This window comes from Balaenoptera acutorostrata, chromosome 8, assembly GCF_949987535.1.
Source record: "Balaenoptera acutorostrata chromosome 8, mBalAcu1.1, whole genome shotgun sequence".
In the NCBI taxonomy this organism is placed as follows: domain Eukaryota; kingdom Metazoa; phylum Chordata; class Mammalia; order Artiodactyla; family Balaenopteridae; genus Balaenoptera; species Balaenoptera acutorostrata.
The window spans coordinates 33,641,216-33,667,064 of NC_080071.1; the positions used below are offsets into that span (position 1 = coordinate 33,641,216).

Here is a 25,849-nt window from a genome sequence, read left to right on the forward strand (position 1 = left end):
AGGGCAGTTTCTTGCTAGCCTGCCCCTCCATTTTCTTTCCTCAAGTCTCACCCTGCCCTGCATGCCTCTCGTCTCATCTGAGAGTCAGAAGTCAGGGGAGATGGTGGTGATAAACTGCCAAACTTATCTCTGAGTTTTGGCTCCCCAGTGGGGTTTTAGCTGAGCCAGAACGGTGAGATAAGGGCAGGAATGGCTAATGGTAACAGGGCGCCCACTAGAGGCAGCTTTGTGCAAAGCACTTTACAAGTCTTATTTCACTGGCTCCTCCCTACATTGCCTTCCCCATTCAGTGCTATATTATTAGTCTCACTTTACAGGTTACACAGCCATTAGGTGTCAGAGCCAGTTCTTTGTGATTCTAGGGCTCAAGTTCTTGACCCTCAGGGTTGTACAGGTGCCATCCGGAGGGTGGGAAGGGGAAGGGATAAAGTGAGGGCTGAGCAGTTTAGGAATGACGAGTGTGCAGAGAAGCAGCTTTTTCCCCTGCAGCTCCTGCAGCCACCCGCCTGCATTTCCGATTCCGGCTCAGAACTCAGAGCTCCACGCCTCACCTCCAAACCCCCCTTGCAAGTATTTGCCCCCCCAGGCGTGCTGCTGGGGAAGGCCCGCTTCTCACCCTCTGCTGGGCTGCCCCTGGCATGTGGGCCCTCCTGCACCACCTTTCAGACCTGGACTCGCACAGTGAAATGAGCGCAGCCCATCCCTTCAAAGGGTTTCTAGGTTAGAGGGTGGGGTAGGTGTTGATGGGATGTGTAGGGGGTTGAGAGAAAAGGAGGAGCCTGACTTGGGTGATAAGGTGGGTGGTGATGCCACTGATTGAAATAAGAAACACATGAGGAAGAAAACCCTTCACAGATTCTGGTACAGTATTTTTATGGCATACATTTATTAGGTACTATTGATTTTTGGGAATTTTTTCTGAAAAAAATCACCCTATTTCTTCTGTATGATAGGAAGACATAACTATATATAACTTTAAGAATACACAGAGCAGAAATATTTTATTTGCCTCATAAATTCATGTTACTTTCCTGCCTGTTTCAATGTATTACTTTTTCTCCCTTCCCATCATTCCTCTATACTTTTCTGCTCACCAGAGTAAGAAAACGCACTTCTTGCTCTCTGTATGATTGGTTTGGCAGGCTCTTCTTGAATTCTTTGGACCTCCCGTGGCGGGTCACACTGATTTCTCATTGGCCATACACTACGAGCAGAGTAGTATTAAATCTCATCACGTGCAAAGCATTTCACTTGCACTCTTTTGTTTGAGCCGCTCTGTTAGGTCGACCCAGCTGTGTTGCATCTTGCTTAGGTCACAGGTGAATGAGTTGCCCACTCAGGAGGACACAGTGGTAGCCCATAGAGCTGGAAGTCACGTGACTTCCTTCCCCAATCCAGTGTGCTGCCCGTGCCACGCTGAGGTTCGCCGCACGAGGGACCATCTGCCTGGGGAGGAGGCTAGGGGTACAAAGGGCGCTTGCTCCCAGGCGCTGCCGGTACGTACGCATGGTGGTCACGGGGGTGTGTGGCGCCTTCTTCATCCCCTGGGATCACGCCGATGCCCAACATTATAACCAAGAAAGCCCTTGATTCCGCATTTGCGAGAAGGAGGAAAACAGAAACACGCCGGTGAGTAGTTAATATAATCTTCAGGCCCTTTCCTGGCAGGGGAGGGCGGAGGGGAAAAGCCATGGGGCTGCGGGGAGCGAGATGGCTCGCCTCCTGATTTTGTTTGGGGTCAGCCCACCCAGTCAGTGTAGAAACACACGTCTGCCAGCCGGGGAGGCACGACCTGGCGCGCTGTTGCTGCCTCGCCCAGTGTGCGCTCCTGGCTCGGGACCGGCACCCTGGGGTACAGAAGCCTGCCGCGCGCTGGCTGGGACCAGCTTCTCTGCCTCTCACGCAGTTAGGCCTGCGCTCTGCTTCCCCGCCTTCTCTTCACCTGAGTCTCCCCAGTCCAAGGTCTCGAGCGCGGACCGCGGGAGGGGAGAGACAAAAGCCTCTGGATGAGGAGAGGGCCGGGCCGTACCTGCCCGAGACCCTCCCCGAGGAGCTGGTGCCACGGTGCTTTCGTTTCTTGCGTTCTGGCCTTGAAACCACGTGTGTGCTAAGAACTCTGGGAAGTACGTGGATTAGTCCATTCCTGTCACTACGGTGAACTTTTAGAGACCGTCCTTGGAAATGCCTTCCTATAATTTATATTGATCCCATTGCTCCGTAAAACAAAACCTGCTTGGGAAGTACTCCTGCCCCTGTGTCCCTGTGCAGCGGCTGTCAGAGGCCCCTCTCCCAGCTTCCCAGCCATTTTCCTGCCTGGCCGTGCGTTGTCTTACCCCCTGAAACTGAGAATGCCCAGCAAGGGGCCCTGCCCACGGACCACCTCACCATCCCCGAGTGTCCCAGCCTGGCTCACGTGCTCGTGTAGATTTCCACTCGGCAGCACAGACTCTTCTGGGGATATATCCTCTAGTTCCCAGCGAGGCCTGTCCCACCCTCGTTTTCTTACCTAAGCCTAAGCAGGACCCGCCCGCCTTCAGATGCCCACAGCTGAACTCGTGTGCTCAGGAACCTGCCTGTCTCCGGTGCCTATTTAACTTAACGGGCTAAAAGCCAGAGATTTTACATTCCCACTAGAACGAATAATATCAATACTATGGGTGGACTTTTTCTCTTTAAGTGGATATCAGGTTAGGAGTGAGCATTGGAACAAGTTATAAAACAAGTATTAAGCTTAAAAACAATAAATAGTTTTTATAAACCGCACTCAGACAATACCCAACTGTGCTTGCGTGTGGGGAGGGGCCGGAGAGACAGGGTCCTGCTTTTCTCGGCAGATTTTGTAAGTGAGGAGCCTCTTTGGCATGGTAACTATTTAAATCCTAAAAATAAAGTTTTAAACTAATCTTTACACCAAAAAAGTATAACGGTTCCCCAGTCATATGAAAGAAGAATTTCTGATGGTTGCAGAGCAAATAGAAGTTCATACTGCAAAATAGGGAATGGGATGCTTTATTAATTCATTAAAACTTTTATATTTCTATAACAGAAGCTTACTTAAAGTGTTAATATTTACTTAATGCAATGCACAATGGTTTAAATCAGACCTCTTTCAAAATCCTCAGAGCCACTTAATTGCTGAGTGACCGTAAGCAAGTTAGAGCACGTGTTAGAGATACTAGGTCCTGCCTTAAATGAGTTAATGTATATAAAGCACTTAGTACGAAGCTTGGCAAAGAGCAGGGCTTCCGTGCTTTTTTATTACTACTTTGAAAGAAAAGTTGGTTGCCTAAAGTGGAATGCTGTTGGTTGCAATGTTGTCATTTCACCACAAGAGGGCAGTGCTAGAATAGAAAAAGCAGGAAATGCACTTGGTATTCGAAATGGCAAGTTTAACACTGTTGTTCAGCCATTTCATGGGATCAGAGAATGGGGCTGAGCTTGGCCTTGGTCATCACTTTATTCATCTTTTCATCAGTCTCTATAAAGTTGTCTGGCGATTTTTAGCCAAATTTTTGGAAAATGGTCTCTTACTGGTTCTCTCCCCAAAGTAAAATGTGCTTTTTTTTTTTTTTTTAAACCCTCTGTCTATACAACAAAGATGTTTTTAAGCGTTGCATATTTGTTTGTAAAATTTGGAGGACAGGCATGTTTCTCTGTCACGTTGCTTTATCTTTCCCCGTCTTTGTTTTTGTCTGTCTGATTCCTTGGTTCATTCTCATTTCACCCCATTATTTTCAGACCTTGCTGTCATTTGGAAACATTTTCTGAACCCATTTATCAAGCCAATAAAACCTGAAAGGTGCCAAGTCCAGAGTGGTTGTTTGTAATCTCTTACTACTTGTCTATGCTTAGGTCACACTCTTTGTTAGGATCTGATCAGAGTTTGTTTAGCATCCTGCCTGGGGCAGGATGTACTGTATTTAGTTTTGTTGCATGTAATTCTGGGTTTGGGCGGAGGCAACACTGAGCCACGGTGTAGTACACACTGGCTCTCTGCGGAAACAGGGCTGGCCTCCCGGATTTAGTTATCAGATGCTAATGCGAGTCCATTCTCACTGAACCTTCCCGAAGCCAGCTTGCCTGATCTTGTGCTGTGTCCAACACTGATTCCAGGGAAGTGCTCTCAAAGTAACAGAGCTTGTCTTTGCTGTTTGTTAGGAAGCAAAACACATCTGTCTTAGTATTTTGCCTTCCTGCTTGGTAGTAAATCCTTTAGGCTGCACATACGCCCTAATGTCTTGACAAATTCAGAGATTAGGTTCCATTAAACTTTTACTTTCTAAAAGGACTTGGAGCACTCCATAAATTCCAAGACTACATTCCAGCTTATGAAATAAACCCAGGCATTACCAAACTTAATGGCAAGTATTGCCTATAGGCCTAAAATAAAAATTGTAAAGATATTTGCTTTGTAAAAATTTGTTTCAGGGTGTACACACTTAAAGGACCAGTTTGTTCCTTGATGTTAACCCAACATGTATCCAAAACAATAAATATATGGTGAGACAATTAACTTCTTGAGCTACTAATAAGGAAGTGAGTTAAATATGCATGATTAAAAATAGGATACCCCTCAGTTACAGGACAATCAAAAAATTGATGTACTTAACACAGAATTCTTCTAATTTATTGTTTTAAATTTCATCAGAATGTCTAACTTGTGTAAATTAGATTTCAGCTGCTGCTCATAGACCTCATGTGCAAGGTCCATGTTTATTAGCTTGGATATCAGTGACACATAACCATGGACTTTCTTAACACCATTCCCATGTCCATACTGTAGTAATGTTTATAACGAAGCAAACAAATAAAATGCCTCATATGAGAATGCCTACTTTAAGAAAACCCAGTATACTGTAATCCAGACATACAAAGCAGATAAATTAAGGGGTGATTAGTTGCAGTACAGAAGGATTCTTTGATTTACAGCAGGATTCTTCAGAAGGGTTCCTTTGAATACATGCTCCCCCAGAGAGCTGAAGTGTTTTGCAGATCATTCAAACCACTTGACATCCAGACTGGGGGACAGGGAAACTTGGAATTTAAGTGTTGAAAAAGCCATCGTTAATTGGAGATTAACGCAAAATGAATAAGAGATTTCTCTGTTACTTAAATAGTAGAAAAATATACTTTGCTTTTTAGCAATGTAGATAACCATATTTATATACATGTATAGGTTAAGTCAGAAATAATATTTTCCATTTTTTATGGAGCACCTGTGTGCCAGGAACCGTATAGGACTATCTATCATGTATACCGAATTCTGCTAATAATCTAGCGAGAAAGATTGTGCCCATTTCGCAACTGAGGATACTGAGGCTCCTGGGAGCATTCTACCCAAAGCCCAGGATTCGTAATTGGCAGAAATGAGCTTTGAATCTAGGTCTACAAGGCGCGTCCTCTTCTCCCTATGCTGCCTCCAGGGGATTTCCCTCTCAGTGTGCCGTGGTACCTCCAGGTGTGTGTGCTTTGCCTGATGCTCCCTGCCTTCCAGCAGGGCCAGATTGTTGACATCTTTGTTAACTTACCTAATACCAACTTTTAGGAGCAGAAATAACCAGACCCCACCTATTCTGCTGAAACACATACCATACCAAGATATTGCTCCTGTCTTCAGTTGGGGCCCACCTGGGCAGGAGGAGAAGCTGGGGGCTGCCCACGGTGGAGGTGGGCACCTTCTAGAGGGCATGTGCAGGTGCTGCTGGGCAGGAGGTGGGGGAGGAGGCAGGATGTGGGAGCAGCACAGCCCCCAGGTGAGCAGGTGAAGGGCTGAGGCAGGTCTAACCTGATGGGTAGGGCTTGGAGATGGGCAGGGAGGCAGGAAGCAGGCTCAGTGATGGAGGTGGGTGGCCGGGCTGACGACGAGGCCCGGTATTGGAAGGGTGCCAGAGAGGAACCAGGGCCTGGGGAGTGCTGTCGCAACGAGGCAGGCTACCACTTTGAGAAGAATTAGGATACCGGCAGGTTATCGGGACAGAGACGCAGAAAGATAGAAACCCGGTTTCTCCAACTGATGTAGGAGCTCCGTTATTAGAACGGGGCACAGGATCAGAGTGGGCAAAGCAAAAATGCAGATGCGATTCTTAGTTTCTGGCTTTGGTTGCTTGCATTTCTCCTAAGAGGATCGGAGCCCCAGCCTGGAATGGATTTGATCCTCTAGGTGAGGGTCAAGTGGGCCCCAGTATTGGGATTAGAGGTTTGGAGGGGGAGCAGTGCCAAATGTTTGGTATTTTCCTGGTGATTTGGAATTATTAGGTATTTGATCTGTGAATTGGCTGATTGAAAAAAAGAACCTGTATGGATTAAATTAATAATTAGTTTTCCTACTGAACCTTAGAAAGAGGTTCTTAAATTTCATATAATAATTTAGGAAGTATATGGGAGGTAATTAGATTGACTAGTTTCTAGTCTCCACTCTTCTACCTGTTAGCCGCACTGCACAAATTACTGAACATCTTTGAGCCTGATTTTCCTCAACCTATAAAATAACAATAATCCCAGGGTTGCAGGATTGCTTTAATACTACCACCAGTAAGAGTATCTTTATTAAGCATTTCTCTTGAGTCAGGCATGGTGCAAAGCACTTAAATACATTATCTCCTTTAACTGTTGTGAAGAATTAATGAGACATCATAGTCAAGGCACCTGGGCCAGTGCATGGCATATAGTACTCCACTCACACACGTGGAGATCCTCGTGAATACCGATGCACAGGAGGATGAGTACTGTTAAGGGTGACTCGGTAATTCAGTTTTTAGAAGGTAGGAGGAGTGATCAAGTGGGCGCACAGATGAGAGAGAGCTGGGTCAGAGTGTAGGAAGAAACCAGGTATCATATCAGTAATGTGTCACAGGTAATTCTTTTTTTGAGAGCCCATCACTGCTAGTTATATAGTGGAATTGGCCTTGGAGACCCAGGATGCTTTACTAACACAATGAAGTCTTCCCAGGTGTCACCCAAGGGATATTGCACTTCGGATGTGTCTGATGCAGAGCAGTCAGTGGTAAGCTGGTCTCTGTTGCTATTATAGACTCTCTCTGGGAACACTGGTTAGGCCCAGTACCTCCCCAGAGGTCTTAGTGTAACTTGGGACTCAGAGCCACGTTTAGCTAACCCAGTCTCATGTCTCCCCAGAAGCTAACCTGGAGACAGGGTTTTTATGGAGGAAACCCCAGGAAGTGTTGTAAGGGAGTGGGGAATTGACAGGAGGAATGAGAAATGCCTATAAAAATGTGTAGATAAGGAGTTCAGCTATGGGCACCTGGGCTCACTCCTTCCGGGGGACCCTCTAAGAAACTGGGTAGGGTAGGAAGCCGGCGTATTTATCTTGCTACTCTCATGCCTCTTTGGAAGATGTACCTTACAGGCATTAATTGCCCAGCACTCTGCCCTCGAGTGGAGCAATGCAGATGAAAGGGGAAACCTCGAGTATGTGTGGGAACTGTCCAGAAACCTACAATTGCCTTCGAGGGTAGGGCTAGGGTGGGAGAAAGGGGTGGGGGAATCTGGCAGGACTCCAGCAGCATCTGCTAAACCCACCTTCATACTTGAAGACACTCAGATTTTTAAATCGTCATTTCATATTTGAAAGCCCCCCCAAATAAATTGCCATCTTAATGTAAAATGGGACATTCCTTCACTGTTGATGTTTCATAGTCCTTGCCAATTGCTTTCTTCAGTCTCTCTCACTGTAAATATTTCCTTTCAGGTAACCTTTCTGAACATTAATCTGCAAATGAGCAGAAAATAAATGTCTGAATAGTCCCTATCTAATAAGTATTGAGACATGAGCAGATCTCTGGAGGATGTGTGAGTTTAAAGGAATAGTAGTGTTACCTTCAGAAATGGGCACTTGCAGCTGCAGGCAAAGGCATGCATTTAAGCATTTCCACAGGGTTTCAGGCTTGGAACTCTGACCTGCAGGGATCTGGTGAGATGGGAGTGTGCACTAAAATAAGAGTGCCTCTGCTACTCTGACTTACATTCCTGTGGCTCACATTTGTCCTGCCTTTCAACTTATTGATACATACTGAGCAACGCATATTGGTTCTGCTACCTGAGAGAACATTTGAGTGTAAATGTCTTTATTTGGTAATTATTTTCTAAGCACATTGCAAGTCCCCGCCTGGAATTCAAATGTAAACAAGACCTTGCCCCTAGGGACTGTAAAGGTAGTGATTCATCTTTAGGGTGAAGATGTTCTTCTTAGGACTTTCTTCTTCCCGGTACCCAATTATCCCAGTTGCCCAATCCACACTTCCCAAATCCATTCAGATTTCTAAGTAAATTTGTCCTAAAAATACTGAGTCTGCTGAAAGTCAAGTTTGAAGTTGCAAGTAACACTTCTTTCAGATGAGGTTTTATAGTCCTGCTTTCAAAACCATATCTTGTATTTGTGATTCCCTGTCCTTACTTTTGAGAGGATGGAGTATGAAGGAGGAGATGAAGGCAGGTCAGATCCCACACTCAGCTCTGGTGGGAGAGCGTGGGATACTGGGAATGAGCCCAGGTGCTGGACGGAATGACGGGGGCTTGTGCCCCTCTGCACAGAGGTCCTGACGCACGGAGCTACACTGAGAAGGGCACTTGGCAGTACTAACATGACTAAATGTTGTTACGTGTACGCAGGCAGGTGGCGTGTTAAACTCTCTAGGGGAAATCCAAGAATAATTTCAGTCTTTTGTCATTATTACAAGAGCTGCTCACTAGCAAGAAGATGGGCTCATGCGACTGACTTTCACAGGCTGTGTCTTTGTATACCTTTTGGTGACACATGGTGACATGTGTCGGGGATAGGAGATGAGAAATGGAGAAGACAACTTATTCCGTAAAAGTCTACAGCAAGCTCACGAATAACAGATCTGCATAGTTCTTGTGCATTATACTTTGTAGCTAATTGTAGATAATTAAGCTACATGGACAGTGGCAGTAGTAATACGTATGGTTCATCTGTGTCAGGTTTTAAAATAGAAATTTACACTGGAAAGTATAAAATAGGCTAAGAGGATTCTTTCTGAAGGGTCCAGATGATTAAAAAAAAAAAAAAATGAAGTAGGCTAGTGGATCTTTAAGCGAACCTGTAGTCTAAAGAATTTGTGAAAGTATGTGATTTATCATAATCCATCTTGTGTTTTTACTAGAACTTGAAAATTACTCAGAAGTATCTGACTAGCTGGGTATTGATATTTCAGCCCTGGGGATATTTTTCTGACTGAGTTTGTTTGCAGCTGCCTTTCTGGAAAATTTATTAACAGGCCATTTTTATGTTTCCCCTTGATCTTTCATTCTCTTCTGAGATATTATTGATTTTATTTTCCTGAACACAATTTTAAATGGTAATATCTGTGCAGAAGCAATTTGCTGTGGTTCAAGGAACTGGATTCTTATGGGCATTTGTCTTAGTAATATGATTACAAAGTCACTAACTTGATCTTAATAACATTTGCCTATTATTGTGTGTTAGGTGCATGAAAGGAAAACTGTGCTTTCTAACTCAGGATTACCCTTGTGTATCTCCCTTAGTTGATAATACCTTTTGCAAAATTAATGTCCAGGTGATCTTGAGTGACTGCATTACTTGAAACTAGTTAGGATTAAATCCAAGTATCATCGCCCATGTTGCATGCAGAAAGGAAATTACTTTTTTAGTACACCTTACACTTTTAAATCACTGATTCAGGACATTTTATCAGCTAGCCACACCGCACTGCACTGGGTGCTGCTTTTACTCTGTTGTGGCTGAGGGGGGCAGCGTGATACCAGAAGCTGGGAGTCTGTAGTCAGACAGTCACAATTGGAACCTGGCTGTGTTACTTACTATCTGTGTGAACTCTGGCCTCGTGAATCTGCCATTCTGACCCTCAGTTTCCTCATCTCTTTAAGACAGACTGACATAACAGTATCCCCGTTCCGGTTCCTTATTTAAATATCGTAACTGTACTCTCTCACTAAAAAAGCTGAGTTCATCTTCAAACGATTTCCCCTGTTTTCTTAGAGCGAGTAGTCATATAAAAAGATAACCATGTCTGCAAAAAGACGTGCACAAGATTGCTGGCAGCCTTATTCATAATATCCCCAAACCAGAAACAACCCAAATGTCCACGGATAGGAGAATGGATAAGCACATCGGGGCACATACCCTTGCAATGGAAAACTATTCGTCAGTGAAAGGAAAAAACTACTGGTCCACGCAACAACATGGATGAATCTTAACAGACGTTATGTTAAGGAAAAGAAGCCAGACACCAAAGAGGGCATATTGTCTGATTCCTTTTACGTGAAGTTCTAAAACTGGCAAAATTCCTTTACGGTGATAGAAATCAGAGCATCAGTTGCCTCTGAAAGGAGGGTCCTGACTGGAAAGGGGCATGAGGGAACTTTCAGGGGTGATGGAAATGCTCTGTCTTGCCTTGGGTGGTGATTACACGGTGTATATATTTGTCAAAACTTGTTGAACTGTGCAAGTGAATTGAGTGTTTTACTGTATAGAAATTAGTTGACCCTTGAACAGGACGGGTTTGGACTGTGCGGGTCCACTCATGGAGTTTTTTCAATAGTAAATACTACGGTACGACATGACCTGTGGCCGGTTGAATCTGCTGATGTGCAAGAACCACAGTATACTCAGATTTTCTACTGTGTGTGTGCAGGGCTGGGGGTTAGCACCCCTAACTCCCCCGTTGTTCAAGGGTCAACTATAGACTTCAAAGAAAAGACAACTCATCCACTGGTAAAATGTTTGCTTTTCTAATGACCAGTTTTTTTGGATTCTCAGGATGCAGTGACCATCTGCACTCTGGGGATTGGGACAGCCTTTGGAGAGTCCATTCTGGACAACACACCCCGCCATGCGACAATTGTTACAAGGGAAAGCAGTGAACTTCTCCGCATCGGGCAGAAGGACTTCAAGGCACTATGGGAGGTGAGCCCCAAGGCTGCTTTGTCAATTCACGTGGTTGCAGAAAAGAAAGAGAGCTGCCACATGGATAATGGCATTATAGTCAAGCCTTAATGTGCTCTGTTCTGAGCCGGTGGATGGGAATTTAATTTGCAAAACTTGTTTTTGAAATGAGTGAGTGAAAAAGCCATTTTGACACAAGACGTCTTTCCTTTTTTTTTTTTTTTTTTTTTAATGTAGTGCTTGCTCAGTTTTCTGTGGTTTGACATACATTATAATTATTTCTTGAATGACCATAGAGTGTTTTATGTATTTCCCCCCTCCTATTCCACAGATGTATTCTTAACCAGGGAACAAAATACTTTGACATTTTCTTTGGCATTTTAAAAATCGTCATGGACATGTTCCCTGGGAAAGTGGAATGAATGGGATTAACATCTGCTTCATTTAAATGCTTTTAAAAATGATGTACCCTGTAATAAGGTATGGGAAACGAGGGACATAAAGATGGCTGGTTACTTGCCAACTTCAAAACGCACGGGTAGCACAGCAGTGGATGGAGGCAGCCGGTCCTGGCGGCTTGTGCGTTTCCCGCTGCTTACCAGCGCCCTTTAGGGTACCACGCTCATTTACAAGAAGGATGGGGCAAGAAATCATCTTACGTGCAGTCATGGTAAATGGAGTGCTTAGAAAGGCCCTTGCATCCTTTACGCTCATTCCTCTTCAGTTCTACAAGCTTCTGATTTTTACCTGTGGCTGTTCCTTATCTTTGTCCTCGGCTCAGTATGTCCAGGCGTTAACCCATCGAGCTGGCAGGCTTCGCCACTTGTCCCAGTGTGGCTAAGATTTTAAACTTGATCTAAAAAGAATTTTGTGTAATCAAATAGTTTCCTCCAGAGCCAAACAAATGACAGTTGCATTAAGGGAGCAAACCTGTAGGTGAATGAGTGATGCTTTGCCTTGAAAGTCCTGCAAAGCCTTGGAAGGCCTTGGTGGTGAAACCTGTTACTTTTATTCTTGGCAGTAGTGAATAAATTGCAGGGTTACTTGTTTGAAATGTTCCTCTTAGAAAATATTAAAGAGCTCCAACTGCTCTGTAAAGTTCAGAGACAAAAGCGAGTTTTAGGAAGGCAGAGCCAAAGTAGGTTTGCATGAGGTGTGTGCGGAGAGGTTTTCTGTCAATTAAAAGGGACCAAGCTTGAGGCAAATAAGCCGCTTTTTGGATCTTTCATTTAAAAGGTGAACTGAAAAGTCTTTTCCAAAAAGAAAATTCGGAAGACTGGTTTAAGAACAAAAATGACTCCTACTTGTGATGTATGTCATTATAACTGCTTTTGTCTGTGATGACTTATTCAAGTTGCTGGTGGAGGATGGTTTGTGGCAATATTTAAAAATTTAATTAGGAGGCCTCAGTGCTGTGAAGAAAGTTCCTGAGAAGTTGCTACCTGTGAACATTTTTTAAAATTTATTATAAAAAATTTCGGGACTTCCCTGGCTGTCCAGTGGTTAAGACTCTGTGCTTCCACTGCAGGGGGCATGGTTCGATCCCTGGTCAGGGAACTAAGATCCCGCATGCCATGTGGCATGGCCACAAAAAAAATTTATTTAAGAAATTTTCAGACGTTTGGAAAATCAAAAAGGAAAATACAATGAACGACTATACACTCTCACCTAGTTCAGCAGTTGTTAACATATAGCCATATTTGCTTCATCTGTTTTTGCTGAACCACTTTAATGTAAATGACAGACATCACAACATTTCATCCTATATATTAGCATATTTCTCCAAAAAATCAGAATATCCTGCTACATACCCATAATACCATTATTTCACCTACAAAACTAAAGATAGTATACTAATGTCATCTATATCCAGTCCACAGTTCAAATTTCCCCATAAATACCCAGAAATAAATACATTTATTCCATAAGTATTTTTATATCTGTTTTATTTCAAACCAGGCTCAAATAAAGAACCATGTGTTAACATGTGATTGTTATGTCTAAGTCACTCTCTCTCCCCCTCCCCCCCTGCCCTCTCTCTGTGTCTCTCTTTCTCTGTGACATTGACTTGTTAAAAAGGCCAGGTCAGTTTCTCCCAAATTCAAGGTTTGTCTGATCATTTTCTCATGGTATCTTTTTTTGTACCCCTAGCCCAGGGTTTCCTGTAAACGGAAGTTAGAGCTTAAATGTTTGATTAGATCAAGTCAGACACTTCTGGCAAGAAGTCAAAGGTGACACTGAGTACATTAGGATGCTCTTAACGTCTGGATGCCTCACTATAAGTGATGCATTGGTTTGATTTGTTTGATCCCTTGGTTGGATTGTATCTGAGTATATTTTAGGGCTGTTTTTCACAGAGATTTTCCTTAGAGGAAAATTATTAGATGGGGCTATGGATGTTGAAGGTGGTCCTTAGTATCCCAAACCTTGCCACATGATTTTGTAGCTCCGTGGGTCCAACCCCTCATCTGTAACCTCAGAGCATGATTCTGGTCTTCCCTGTCAGTGACTTAAGTGAGCTGAAAAGGATGGAGAGAGTTTTTAGACTGACCTCTTATTTTACAGGTTCGGGTTTGGAACCTCATAGTGAGCAAGAGATTTTAGTAAGATATTTCATTTTTATTTACCTGTTCATGCAACCAAGCACAGAGTACAAATTAGGTGCTCCATCAACGTTTTAACTGGCTAAAGTGCGAATGCGAGGAACTCCATTATCTAGCAACCTGTGTGAATCATAACTTTATTAATGGGCACACTTGTGCATATACAGTACATGATAATCCTAAGAAATTGTGGAATTCTAAATTACCTTCTGAGTAAAGAATTATCTAGCAACCTGTGTGAATCAGAACTTTATTAATGGGCACACTTGTGCATATACAGTACATGATAATCCTAAGAAATTGTGGAATTCTAAATTACCTTCCGAGTAAAGAAAATTGACTTACGTTTATTCCACTATTCATTTATTCAGCAAATACTTAATGAGAATCTCCTGTGTGTCAGGTCTGGCTATAGCAGTGAAGAAGATTGACAGGGCTTCTGCTCTCTGGGCCAGGGCTTCTGTCTACTTGGAGGAGAGAGAAAATGGACTAGCAAGTCAATAATATTATTTCATAGTATAATATATCATTATCATTAAGTAAATTCTATTTCTGTTCTTTGAATATAGGTGATCCATTGATGGCATATGTGACACTAATCTGTTAGCAAAATATTGGATAACCAGAACACCTATTTCTTGATTATGTCAGATAACGGAGTCTATAATTCAGCCATTCATTACACTGGTACATAATATCTGTCAGCGACATTAAAACCCAAGCTCATGCTGTCAGCTGAAATTTAAGTTAGATCTGGTAACCAAATATCAAAAGGGAAGGATGACATAGCTTCAGGATTCAGGTAGAAGCCTCACTGAACCATGAAATGGCAGAAAGAAGGCAGCAGCAAGGTAAGCTGGATACTGCCGCTCCCATCAGCATGGTAAGGAGCTCACTGTTAGGCCATAGTTCCCACACGGTAGGAATTAGATCATCTGAATCATGGGTCTAAATTTGCATGTTCATCTCATTTCCCTGCTTACTTTTGAAGAATGTCATGGTGGGCCCATTGTGTGGCAAGCACTCTCAGATTGAGGTTTTCCTCCTTATCTATGCCTTTGATGTCACTTAAAGTGGTTGACAAGGACCAGGAATCTGAGTTACTTCTAACCAGGAAAATTATGGTGTGTAATCACTAACAGGTAGTACAGTCTACAAGTAGCTCTTTAATAGGCTGAGCGAATAGGCTATTTAAAATCTTACACTTGAGACTTCAATGGCAACAGAGAGCTAGGTAACCCTGCTTCCTTTCCTGACCAAAGGCAAGTTTCCTCAGCTCTCCACAGATACACACCCAGAGAACTACACGTGAGATTTTGAAATCCTATTCAATTTCATGCCCAAAACTCCTGCTTTATGTTGTCTATTATGTTGTAAGTCAAACTGGTAGCACCCAGAGTATTTTTTAAAATTATTGTCATAAATGTGACCAGCAGCATTATTTCAGTCGTCTATATAAATATATCAAAAAAAAAAATATTGGGCTTCCCTGGTGGCGCAGTGGTTGAGAATCTGCCTGCTAATGCAGGAGACACGGGTTCGAGCCCTGGTCTGGGAGGATCCCACATGCCGCGGAGCGGCTGGGCCCGTGAGCCACGGCTGCTGAGCCTGCGCTTCTGGAGCCTGTGCCCCGCGACGGGAGGGGCCGCGATAGTGAAAGGCCCGCGCACCGCGATGAAGAGCGGTCCCCGCACCGCGATGAAGAGTGGCCCCCACTTGCCGCAACTGGAGAAAGCCCTCGCACGAACCAAAGACCCAGCACAGCCAAAAATAAATAAATAAATAAATAAATAAATAAATAAATAAATAATAAATAAAACGAGGCATGATTAACTCTTTCAGGCCAGGTTGTGTTTCTTCTCTAGCCTGTTCACTGTTGCCTTTAAAAAAAAAAAAAAAAAATATTCCCCAAGATGTAACTGAGGTAGCAGCTTGATGCTTTTCTCTGTACCCTATATCTTTCCTAATGAAAACTTTCTCTCCTCTTTCCTTTCCATATTTCAGTTGCCAATTTATGATCATATTTGAGGGAGCTGGGATCTCCATCTCAAAGTCAGGTCATATTTTCTTAGCTTAAGTGAATTACAGTAAATTTATTCAGAGTTGGTCAATAATACTTCCCTCTTTTCATGCCTCTTTGATATTAGAACTTAATAAAAAATATTAACGAGGGTATAAAACATCTCACTTTTCCATAGCATCTCAGGAGAGAGAGTAAGTGAGAGAGAAAGGAGAAAGTTATGTTTTTGAATTTCATTCAGAAAAAATTAAAAAGTCTTGGAGTACCATTTTTAGTTCTTGAGAATTGTAATTTAAACTCTTTGACCCTAGTGGCATTACATACCCTCAGTAAGGAAGTTAAATGGCAAAGTAGTTAAGTGTAGGCTTGGGAGTTTTAAGCCGTGATAATCTTGGATCAAGTATTAATGAGTATCTATGGTTGCTGGTGGCTCTTGGAATAAATAAATATGGATTTACTGTCCAATTCCATGAATTTCTTCTCAGCAAATATAGTCTAATGTTTCCAGTGGTTACAACAACAACAAGGAGTGTTTTTTGTTTGCTCCCTGACTTTCTAACATCGTGGGTGAAGATGCTTTTAGGTTTGCAGCAGGTTTTGTCATCTTTACATGGAATATTCCAAGTACATGGACTTGTATGAGTAGATGAGCCCAGTGTGTTCAGAAAAGTAGATTGGAAAGTCACTCTGCATCAAACTCATAAAAGACACCACTGAGGTCCTTGCACTAGTGATCTACTACCTGTGTTCCAATTGCGTGAACATCATTCTGGCCAAAAACTTTCCTTCACTGTGGGCTATGTTTGAGCATGTGCAAAATAATACACACTTGTGAATAAATTATTTGAAATTTAAAGACAACAATGAAACTAGAGTCTTTAGAAATGAAAGCAATTATTTTAAATTTGTAGTCTGGCCCATGCCACAATAAAAGTGGTTTCTTAGCTGTAGTAGTTACCCAGAAGCTCTTGTGATTTTATTCTAACCAGGACATACAATATCACAGAGACCCGTTGCTCGGAGGTAATGATTGATCCCATAGAGTTTATTCCCCAAATGTGTCTGTGGCCTCAATAAATATTGTTGACTGAAAATTTTTTTATGCTTTCTGGGATATAAACTGGTAAGAATAAGAAATATGTGCATGTTTCTGCCTTAGGAAAAGAATACAATTTGTAAACAAGAATATTTCTAAGAGTAGTGAATGTTGTCAAAGAAATATTTTTACATCTATCTCTATTCCCTAATTTTCAGTGTTTTATTTCTCGATTCTACCAGATACGTTGGCAGTTGTTGGACTGAAAAGCTTTTTAGCTATTTCTGTTTACTGCCTCTTTTGGACTATGCAGGGAGAAAAAGCCCTTTTCCATTAATAATCTTTCAAGCCACTATGAGAATAGGAATTATTGAAATAACAGCAGCTTAGTGTTTGCTGATGCACTTTAAAAACCATATTGGAGTAATATACCTCTCAGAGGCATTTGCTCCTGCTTGAACAGATTTGATGTTCCTATCTGTCTTGGGCTGTCAGAAAAATTAAAGCCCAACGCTTAAAACATAGTATCTTAGAACATAAAAATCTCAGAAGCCCTTTGGGTGGGTTTTAATACTTTATTCAGCATGCAAACAATTTCAGGTTGTTTCAATTTTGCATTAATGGTGGGCTTTCCAGGTAGACCAGTATTTCAAGTAAATGTTTAGTGGCCCTGGGTATTGAGGTTGAACTATACGACCCATCCTCAGAGAGGCAGCCCCTGGCCTGCCTGTTAATGTGCAGGGACCCACCCCCTCATCTGAGGCTTAACTGGAACCTAAAAGCCAAGGGACCTGCTTTCTCCCAAGTCAGAGGCCTGTACTTACTTTTGGCAACTTTGGAGCTTGTACTGTAGGGTTACTTCCCAGGCCAGAAATTTGCATCAAAGGGCTAAGAAAAATACATCCAAAAATAAACATGAAAGCCAAGACTTCATGCCAGGAACTCCAGCCACACACATCCTGTTGGCTGGTTCTCTTGCCTCTCTCCTCACAGTTCTGCTTCTTTTAAACCGAGCCGGAAGCCTGCTCCGGTGACTCGGACCTCACGTCTGCCCCAGGGTCTCACTCCTCTGTCCTCAAGCTTTTCCATGGGATGGTGAAATGATTCAAATCCAGAAAGGAAGGGAGTGAAGTTACTAGGAGATAAGTAAAGTTAAAAATAATATATGTATATATAGGAAGTCTTTTCCTATTGCCTTTGACTGCCTGAGCTTTCCTGAAGAACCACCGGCCCCGGTTTTCTCTCCGGACTGAGATCCTCTTAACAGTAATAGATACTAACAGGAAATAATCAGCGATGAAGGTGCATTTTGCTGTCCAAATAAAGCACCACTCTTCACTGGATGTCTGAGAACACTGAGAAAAAGAAAAAGAAGGACGTATGCCCTACCAGGTCAGAATGGGTCTTTTTTTATTCTTTAGTGGGGAGATATTATATGTCACAGTTTGCAGTTTAGTTCTAGGAATTATACTCTAAAACATCTCTGGCTTTTCTAAGTATGTTCCACCAGACCTAAATATGTACCACGGCACTGACATAATTTGATTTCATCTTTATTTGTGGGGGTGGGGGGGAGTGGTGGCTCATCTTTTTCTGATTGTGAAGGATATGTTTGTTTAGCCTGATGATCTTAAATGTTTCTAGGAGATATTTGTTCATAAGTAGGCAGAGTTACATTTATCACATTAATATTAAATATATGTATTTATCTGGTGAATGGCATATATTAAAAATGAATTTGGGGCAAGGAAACAGATTGAGAGTGATGGTATTTCACCCTCTGGATGCCCTGGTAGGCACCTTGCCTGCAGCTCTCAGACTATATGAAGTCCTTAGTGTTTATGGGAATTCTGTTACATTATTGATGACTTGAAGTCCTGCCAGCTCCAAAAGCTGTGATCTCACTGTTTCTCAGAAGATGATCAGGGGGTCTGAACAGATCAAGGCTTGGCTGGCAGGTGCCAGGAATGCCCAGATGTTGCGGGTAGGCTTGCTGGCAGGGTGCTGGAATTGCTTCTGAGCTGGTATTCCTTTCGGTGTTCATTTCAGGAGTGTGCAGTGGTCACTCACGTCTTTTAGGAGTCGCTGTTGGTGGAGGTTTTGAAATCCTTCCCCTGGTTGTGCATTTACCTGCACGCTGTTGACACCTCCCCCCTACCCTCTCCCCGCGCTTTAATCTTGCAGTGGCCCTCTTCACTGTCTCAGCTCACCTGCCAGGCTGCGTGCCTGCTAAAGAGCTGCTCTACTCAATGTTAATTGATCCCACTTTGAAAATTTCATCTCTAGAAGCTTCTGTCGTATTCGACACACATAGTTGGCTCCCACCACAGGGAGGTGCAAAATGCACCGCATCTGTCTTCCTGGTTTACGATCTAGTGGAGAAGACAGACAAGCATAAACACAAATCACCCTGATATCAGACAAACTGAAAAGTACCATGAGATAAGACACAGGGTGCTGAAGGACATATGGCGGAGGGCAGGGAGAGATTCATTTCCACCCAGGCTATCATTTCATCCAAAGACAAAGAGATCTGGTGAATTCTTGTGTGGCTAACAAGGCTGTTTTTCAGCCTCCCTAAAGGATTGGGGTCAGTTAACCAAATTACAGTGTGTGAGACAGGCTTGTCGCAAGGGACTGACCACGCAGAAGAGGCAGGGCTTCCTCACTTGTGCTGTGCTGCCTGCTGCCTTCTCCTCCTGTTCTGCACCCCTGGGCGGGCTTGGTTAGGGGTCTGCCTGCCCTCTGAGGGTGTCATGTGTTGTATTTCCAAATGCCTGGCTTTGTGTTCTGTTTATTGTTCAGTCATCATCTGGAGAAATCTGTTCTGAGGTTTAACCGGGTCCCCAGGGCAAAGTCAGTTCTAGTTGGGAAAACTTTTAAGAACTTGAGACTTTCAGAAGGAACACGTGGTATGCGCTGGGGATATCGTTAAGCTCTTTATGTGTCAGGAGCCCTCTGGTCATGGGACTTTCCTCCTCTCATCAGGCTAAATTCCACTCCTGTGTAGTCTACAGGCCACCGCGGAGAGGTTAGGGTGCAGTCACTGGGGCAGGGTGTCTGACACTGAGAAAGGAGCAGCAGGAAATCCTGTCCCAAAGTCGGCAGCTCCGAATTCCTGCAGTCTTGCCTGAGGTTGATCTCACTGACCTCAGTGTTCTGAGCTGTCTAACTCAAACCAATAAATGCAAGACAGACCTTCTAAAGGCTATTGATGTGGTCGAGTGTTCTGGCCGGAAATTCTGATCTATTCCTGGTTTAACCCAAGTTTGCTGAATGCCCTTTTGGAAAGCTCTCCAGCTTCCTAGGCCACCTGTTTGTAAAATAAATGTACCTTTACTGAAATCCTGCCTTGCTGACAGCAGTGGTTCAAGTTAATGTTGAACGTTAGGTGCCTTATGAGTTGAAAAATTTAGTGCCTCGTCCTCGCCTTTCGGTTTGCAAATTCAAGAAGGCAGAGCCACAAATTATGTGAATGAAAAGGTTAAAGTATAGGCAACAGTTCATATTGTATCAAAATACATTATTTGAAAGGCAAGAAAAACTTTTTGTTATCTTTCATTTATAATTGTAATTCTTAAAACTAGTTCCACATTAGAATTACCTGGGGGGTTATTAGAAAATTCCCGTGCATGGGCGCTCTCTAGACCAATGAAACCAGAATCTCTAGAAGGTGGGGCCTGGGCATCATAGCTTCTTAAAGCTCCCCAGATGAATCTGCCGAGAACCCCTGTCCTCCAGCTCCAGGCTCTGGTATCCACTCTGCCGCTTTGCACTTGCTGCTTCTGCATGTACCTGGCTGGCATCTTTGCCCAGTGCTAAGGCTCTACAATTGAATAATATGTTGGTTCCTTACTAGTCTGTGTAAAATTTTCCCAGTGTAATTATTCCTTCCCTCATACAGACATTCTGCTTCCAAACTGGGGTTTCTGCCAGATGTAAGTGATAATGGCCATCAGTACTTTAAGAGACAGAGTGAGGGGGATTGATTTGAAGCTTTGTGATTAGAGGTGACCTCTGTGGTCTGGCTATTAAAAGTGCGAGAATAAGGTGCAGAATCACCCCCCGAATTCCAGTCCTACAAGCACACATTCTCCTAGTTGTCAGGACAATGGTGTCATCATACATCACGCAGTTCCTGGAAAATTCCACTGTGCCCTTGTGAGAGATAAGAGTGAAAAAGGCAAGTAATATCTTAGTGTTATTATGAAGAGAGTTTTGAACTCATGGACTCTCTTAGAATGTCTAGATCCACCTCATCCCTGGACTATACTTTGAGAATCACTTCTTTAAGATAAATGCCCAGAAAAAGTTTTCCCATGAAAACTTTTATGGCTCTTGATAAATATGACCAAATGTATTTTCAGTGACTTTTATCCTGCCACCAGGAGTATTTGAGCATGCCTGTTACATCCAGCCTTGGTTAGCAGGACCATTTTATATACATTTATATATGTGTGTGTATATATATGTATATATACTTATATATGTTTATATATTTTCCATCATATTGTTATCATGTTTGATTACTGCTGGGGTGGTAGGGATTTTCTTAAATATTTCTTTACTGATTATACTTTCTCTTTCAGGACATGTTACTCATACATACATTGGCATTTACTTATCAATTTATGTGAATGCTTTATGCTTTATTTGATCAAGACATTAATTTTTTTGTAATTCCTGCAAATATTATTATCTTGGTCTGTTTTCATTTTTCATAATATTTAATGTACATAAATTCTAAATCCATTAAATCTACCATAATTTTCCATAATTACCAAAGGTTTCATCGTACATAGCAGATAGCATCTTAAACAAGGTACTCATTAATAAATGAAAATTAATAAGTTAAAATCCTTACATGAATTCCTGGTAATAATAATTGTAAGCATGTGCATAATCATCCTAGTGAGTCCTGGTATTATTAATAAATTTTTAGAGATGTTTTAGCACAGTTGGCAATTAATTCCTTCAAATTCTCTTTCTTGCTTTCTGCTTGTTGCTTTATATTTTCTTCTTCCTCATCCTGGCCTCTTCTCCAGACTTCTCTTAGGTCTGAAATGTCCAACTTGTCTTTTCTCCCCTCCGACTATTTATTCAAACTTTCAAACGCTCAGAAAAATTGAAAAAATTTTTTCTCTCTCTCCATATATATATTTACATTTCTCTGTGTGTGTATATATAGACACGAATACATATGCTCATATATGTTTGTTTTGCTAAACTATTTGAAAACGTGTTATTGATACCATGATACTTTACTCTTCAGTACTTCAGTTTAACTTTGTTCCCCTGCCCCTCCTTGTCCTAGCCAGTCTCCCTTTACAATCAACTGTTTATTTATCTCTTCCTTTCCAATCCCATCCCACCACCGCTGGTGTCTCGCCTCAAGTTCAGCCAAAGTAAGGGAGGCAGTGCAGCGTTTAAAGGCCGTGGACTGGAATTGGCTAGATCCTGACAGTCCTGGCTTTGCTTCCCACCAGCTCTGTGTCCTCAGGCACGTTACACAGTCTCCCTGAACCTCCTTCCTCATTTGTCAAAAGGAGGGTACAATAATCCTATCACACGTGACTGGAAGAAACGATATGATGTAATCAGTCCCTTAGCTCCAAAGAAGCATCCAGTAAATGCCTTGAGAGGCAGTGAAGGATGGACACACAGACAGAGCCAGGAGTTCAGACACACATGCCTGCTCAGACACCTGGTGCTGCTCTCACTGCTGCCCTGGGAGAAGTGTAAACCATCTACCGGGGCATTCGAAGGTCTCTAAATTTGTCCCTATATCCTTTCCCAGCCATATGGCCTCTACTAATTTATACACATACTTTTATCAGTGTAAATCATGTCAGCGAGCATATGTGGTGCATCCACTAAATGCCAGGGGCTGCTCTAGGCACTGGGGCACAGACCTGAACAGAGTGTGACCCTCAAGGAGCTCACAGTCTAATGAAGAGGAATATATGAAAATCTTACCGTATGAATAGATATGAGCTACAGCAGAGGTGCATGCAGGGGCTGGAGGTGGGAGGAGGACAGAGTATCTGCCAGGGGGAGTCAGAGGGTTTCTAGAGAAAACCTCCTCTGTGCGTTGTCATCATGAGGCTGATAGGAGTGCGACTGACAGAAAGATGCCAGCTGGATGCAGGCAAAGGATACAGGTGCTGCAGATGGAACACATTTGTGTTCTGAGGGGATACAGAGAGGGTCATAGCAGCCCTCCCAGTGTGAGGGCTGGCTTCTCTCATCTTCAAGTTCTTCATGAAGACAAGAGCCCACCAGAGCCTCCTGGCCTTTCTTGAGAACAGAACAGGGATGTTTTTGTTTTTAATCGAAGCCTGGTTGATTTACAACGCTGTGTTAATTTCTGCTGTACAGCAAAGTGATTCAGTTATACATATCTACATTCTGTTTCATATTCTTTTCCATTTTGGTTTATCACAGGGTATTGAATATAGTTCCGTGTGCTATACAGCAGGACCTTGTTGTTTATCCAACCTATATATATAATAGTTTGCATCTACTAATCCCAAACTCCCAACCCATCCCTCCCCCACTCTTCCTCCCCCTTGGCAGCCACAAGTCTGTTCTCTATGTCTGTGAGTCTGTTTCGTAGATAAGTTCATCTGTGTCATATTTTAGATTCCACATATAACTGATATCATATGGTATTTGTCTTTCTCTTTTTGACTGCACGTAGAATGATCTCCAGGTCCATCCATGTTGCTGCAAATGGCATTATTCTTCCTTGTGGCTGAGTAGTATTCCACTGTATACATGTACCACATCTTCTTTATCCATTCGTCTGTCGATGGACATTTAGGTTGTTTCCATGTCTTGGCTGTTGTGAATAGTGCTGTGAACATGGGGGTGCGTGTCAGAACAGGGTTTTTATCTCCTTCTTCCCCTCCCTGAAGCCCTCTTTCAGTTTTTCCAGAGACTAGCTTTGTATCTGTTTGCTCTCTGGAGCAGAAACACATAACAAGCCCAGAAGTGTTAACTAAGAGACTGAAGGTCACATCCTCAGTGAAACAGCCCCTAGCAGACCCCAGCTTCAGTCTGCTAACTATTACTCCCACCCTGCTTCCCAGTCTCTTTGCTGTGTGTTCCCTCTGCTTCCAATCATCTCTCTTCTCCACCTGTACCATGATCCAGCCCAGACGTTGTCTCATTTCTAACGTCTCCCAGACCACCTTCTCCAGATCAGGTGAATAACATCAGGAAACAATGACGGCAGCCCGTTCACATAGGTGTTACCTATTGGCAGTTCATTTTCTAAATCAGATCTGCCTGTGAATGGAAGGCTGGGAGGAGGCCGAGTTTCCTCCTGAGGAGTTGAGGATCCAGATGATCAAAAAGAAAAGGACTCTGAGAAAGACAGGTTGAGATCAGATCAGAAAGGCCAACATCTGGGATTGCTCAAGTTAAGGGAAAAGGAAGGCCCAGAACGCTGCCATTCTTCAAACAGACCAAGAAACCTGGAAGCCGAGAGCTGCTGGGGCTGAGAGAGCCCTGAGCAAGAGGCCAAATGTTGCTTCAAGGCGCAGAGGAAGCTAAGGACTGTTACAGGCATGCCGAGGGGTCCACTTGGCTTCTGCTGTGTTTGGAGGCCTGCGGGGCTTCATCAGTTGGGGCTTTCACTGGGGGCTCTGCTGACCCCGATGCAGCAAGAGTTCCTAGTGACCATCAAGCCTGGGTCCTTGGGTCACAGAAGGTGTTGATGAAGATAATCAATAATAAGAATAGAAAAAGAGTTTTATTTGAGTCAAACTGAGAACTAGCCCAGAAGCCAGCTTCCCAGGTTACTCTGAGAAGCCACTCCGGAGAAGCAGGGTTTTCGGCACAGTTTCCTATCTTGTCAGAACAAAGAACCTTGAACGAGTCAGGGATACATTTCTTCAAGGTTTCAAAAACAAACAAACCAGACTAGCACATATACAGCGAGTCAGTGTGGCCTTGGCATCCTGGGAAGGGAGTCTTATCACTGAAGGGGAATCAGCATTGGCATCCCAGGAAGGGAGGCATTTAATCTTTATTTTTAATATGGACATTCTTTTCTTCTGGTCAGTGCACCTTTTTCTTTAATAATTAAAGCAGATGTACAGTGTATGTGTGATAGGCCACAAACAGGCTGTTTTAGTTAGCATAAAATTCAAGTTAACTCGTGTATAAGCCAGAATGACTTCCCTGTATCTCAATATGTGAAAATTTCTTTTATCAAAGGCATAGAATGTTCCACTGAGTCTTTCATCTGTGTTCCCCTGGGACTTGGGGGAATCCTCTCCAGTCTCAGGTAAGAGGCAGGCAAGCCCCCTAGAGCATCATGTTTGAGGGATCCATGACATCTGTCTAAAGGCCAGATCTGATTGAAAAACTTCGTGCTCATTTGTATTTTACATTTGCATTTAGTCTTAAGAATATAGTTTAGGTATCCTGAATTCAGTTATGGGGAATTTGGGCATAAAAAGAGCTTTCCGTTTGCTTAGGAAAAAATTAGAGTTAGACCCAAATGTTAGTGTTTTGCCCTGAAATAATAGAAGAACTTATTTAGTCCATTGACACATATGTCTGTGTGTAGAGTGTCAGGAAAGAGGAATTGTCCAGAGCAAGTGCTTCTACTCCGGGATTTGTGATCCCTGGGAGTTCATGGAGTAGCTACTGAGAAACCTGCAAACCTCTGATATTTTTGTGTGTGTATTTTTCTGAAAAGAAAGTCCATACTTTCATCCTAATCCAAAAGAGGTGTGTTTTTCCAGGGAGATTAAGGACCATTTTCCATAGCATCAGAAGGATCCAGACCAGATTATATAGCATGTTCCTCCTTTATGTGGGAGAATACGAACATGTACACTTAATCTCGTGCATCTTTACAGAATTTGTGATGGTGGGAATGGAGATAGAAAAATAATTTTCATTGTGGTTCTAAGGCTTTGCCATTGGTATCCAGAAACTTTTTGTAGTGAAAGAGAAATAATTAGGAAAAAATGCCAAGTTTTAGGCTCAAAACAGAAATGCTTTACTTTGTGATTTTCTACCAAAGCCTGTTTTAAAATAGGTATTTCTCATTTATGGATCCATCACCCCTCTAAATAGAGCACATTTGAATATTTTGTATTCAGTTCCAAAATGATTGAACTTTAATAATTTTTCATGGAAGTGTGGTTTGTGTTCTTAGTTCCAAACCTCCTCCCCAAACCATCCACATTTAATAATGACCATAAAACTAACTGAACAACTTCAGACAATGGTACTTTCATTTATTTATTTTTCTTTTCCTCATTCTTTTTTTT

The 25,849-nt window shown here is 42.7% G+C and overlaps 1 protein-coding gene across 5 annotated transcripts in view; it reads left to right on the forward strand.

Moving 5' to 3' along the window:
* RAPGEF4 (Rap guanine nucleotide exchange factor 4) overlaps window positions 1–25,849 on the forward strand; it is a 311,598-nt gene that overhangs the window by 65,022 nt on the left and 220,727 nt on the right. For 4 of the 5 annotated variants that reach the window (XR_009009047.1, XM_057551327.1, XM_057551325.1 and 1 more), the window contains one exon: window positions 10,775–10,921. Coding sequence is in view for 3 of the 5 variants with exons in the window: in XM_057551325.1 (XP_057407308.1) it covers window positions 10,775–10,921 (147 nt within the window). In the remaining 2 variants the exon portion in view is untranslated. Of the gene's footprint in view, window positions 1–10,774; window positions 10,922–17,582; window positions 17,952–25,849 lie in introns of those variants that run through there. The other variant, XM_057551329.1, reaches the window with a different exon arrangement.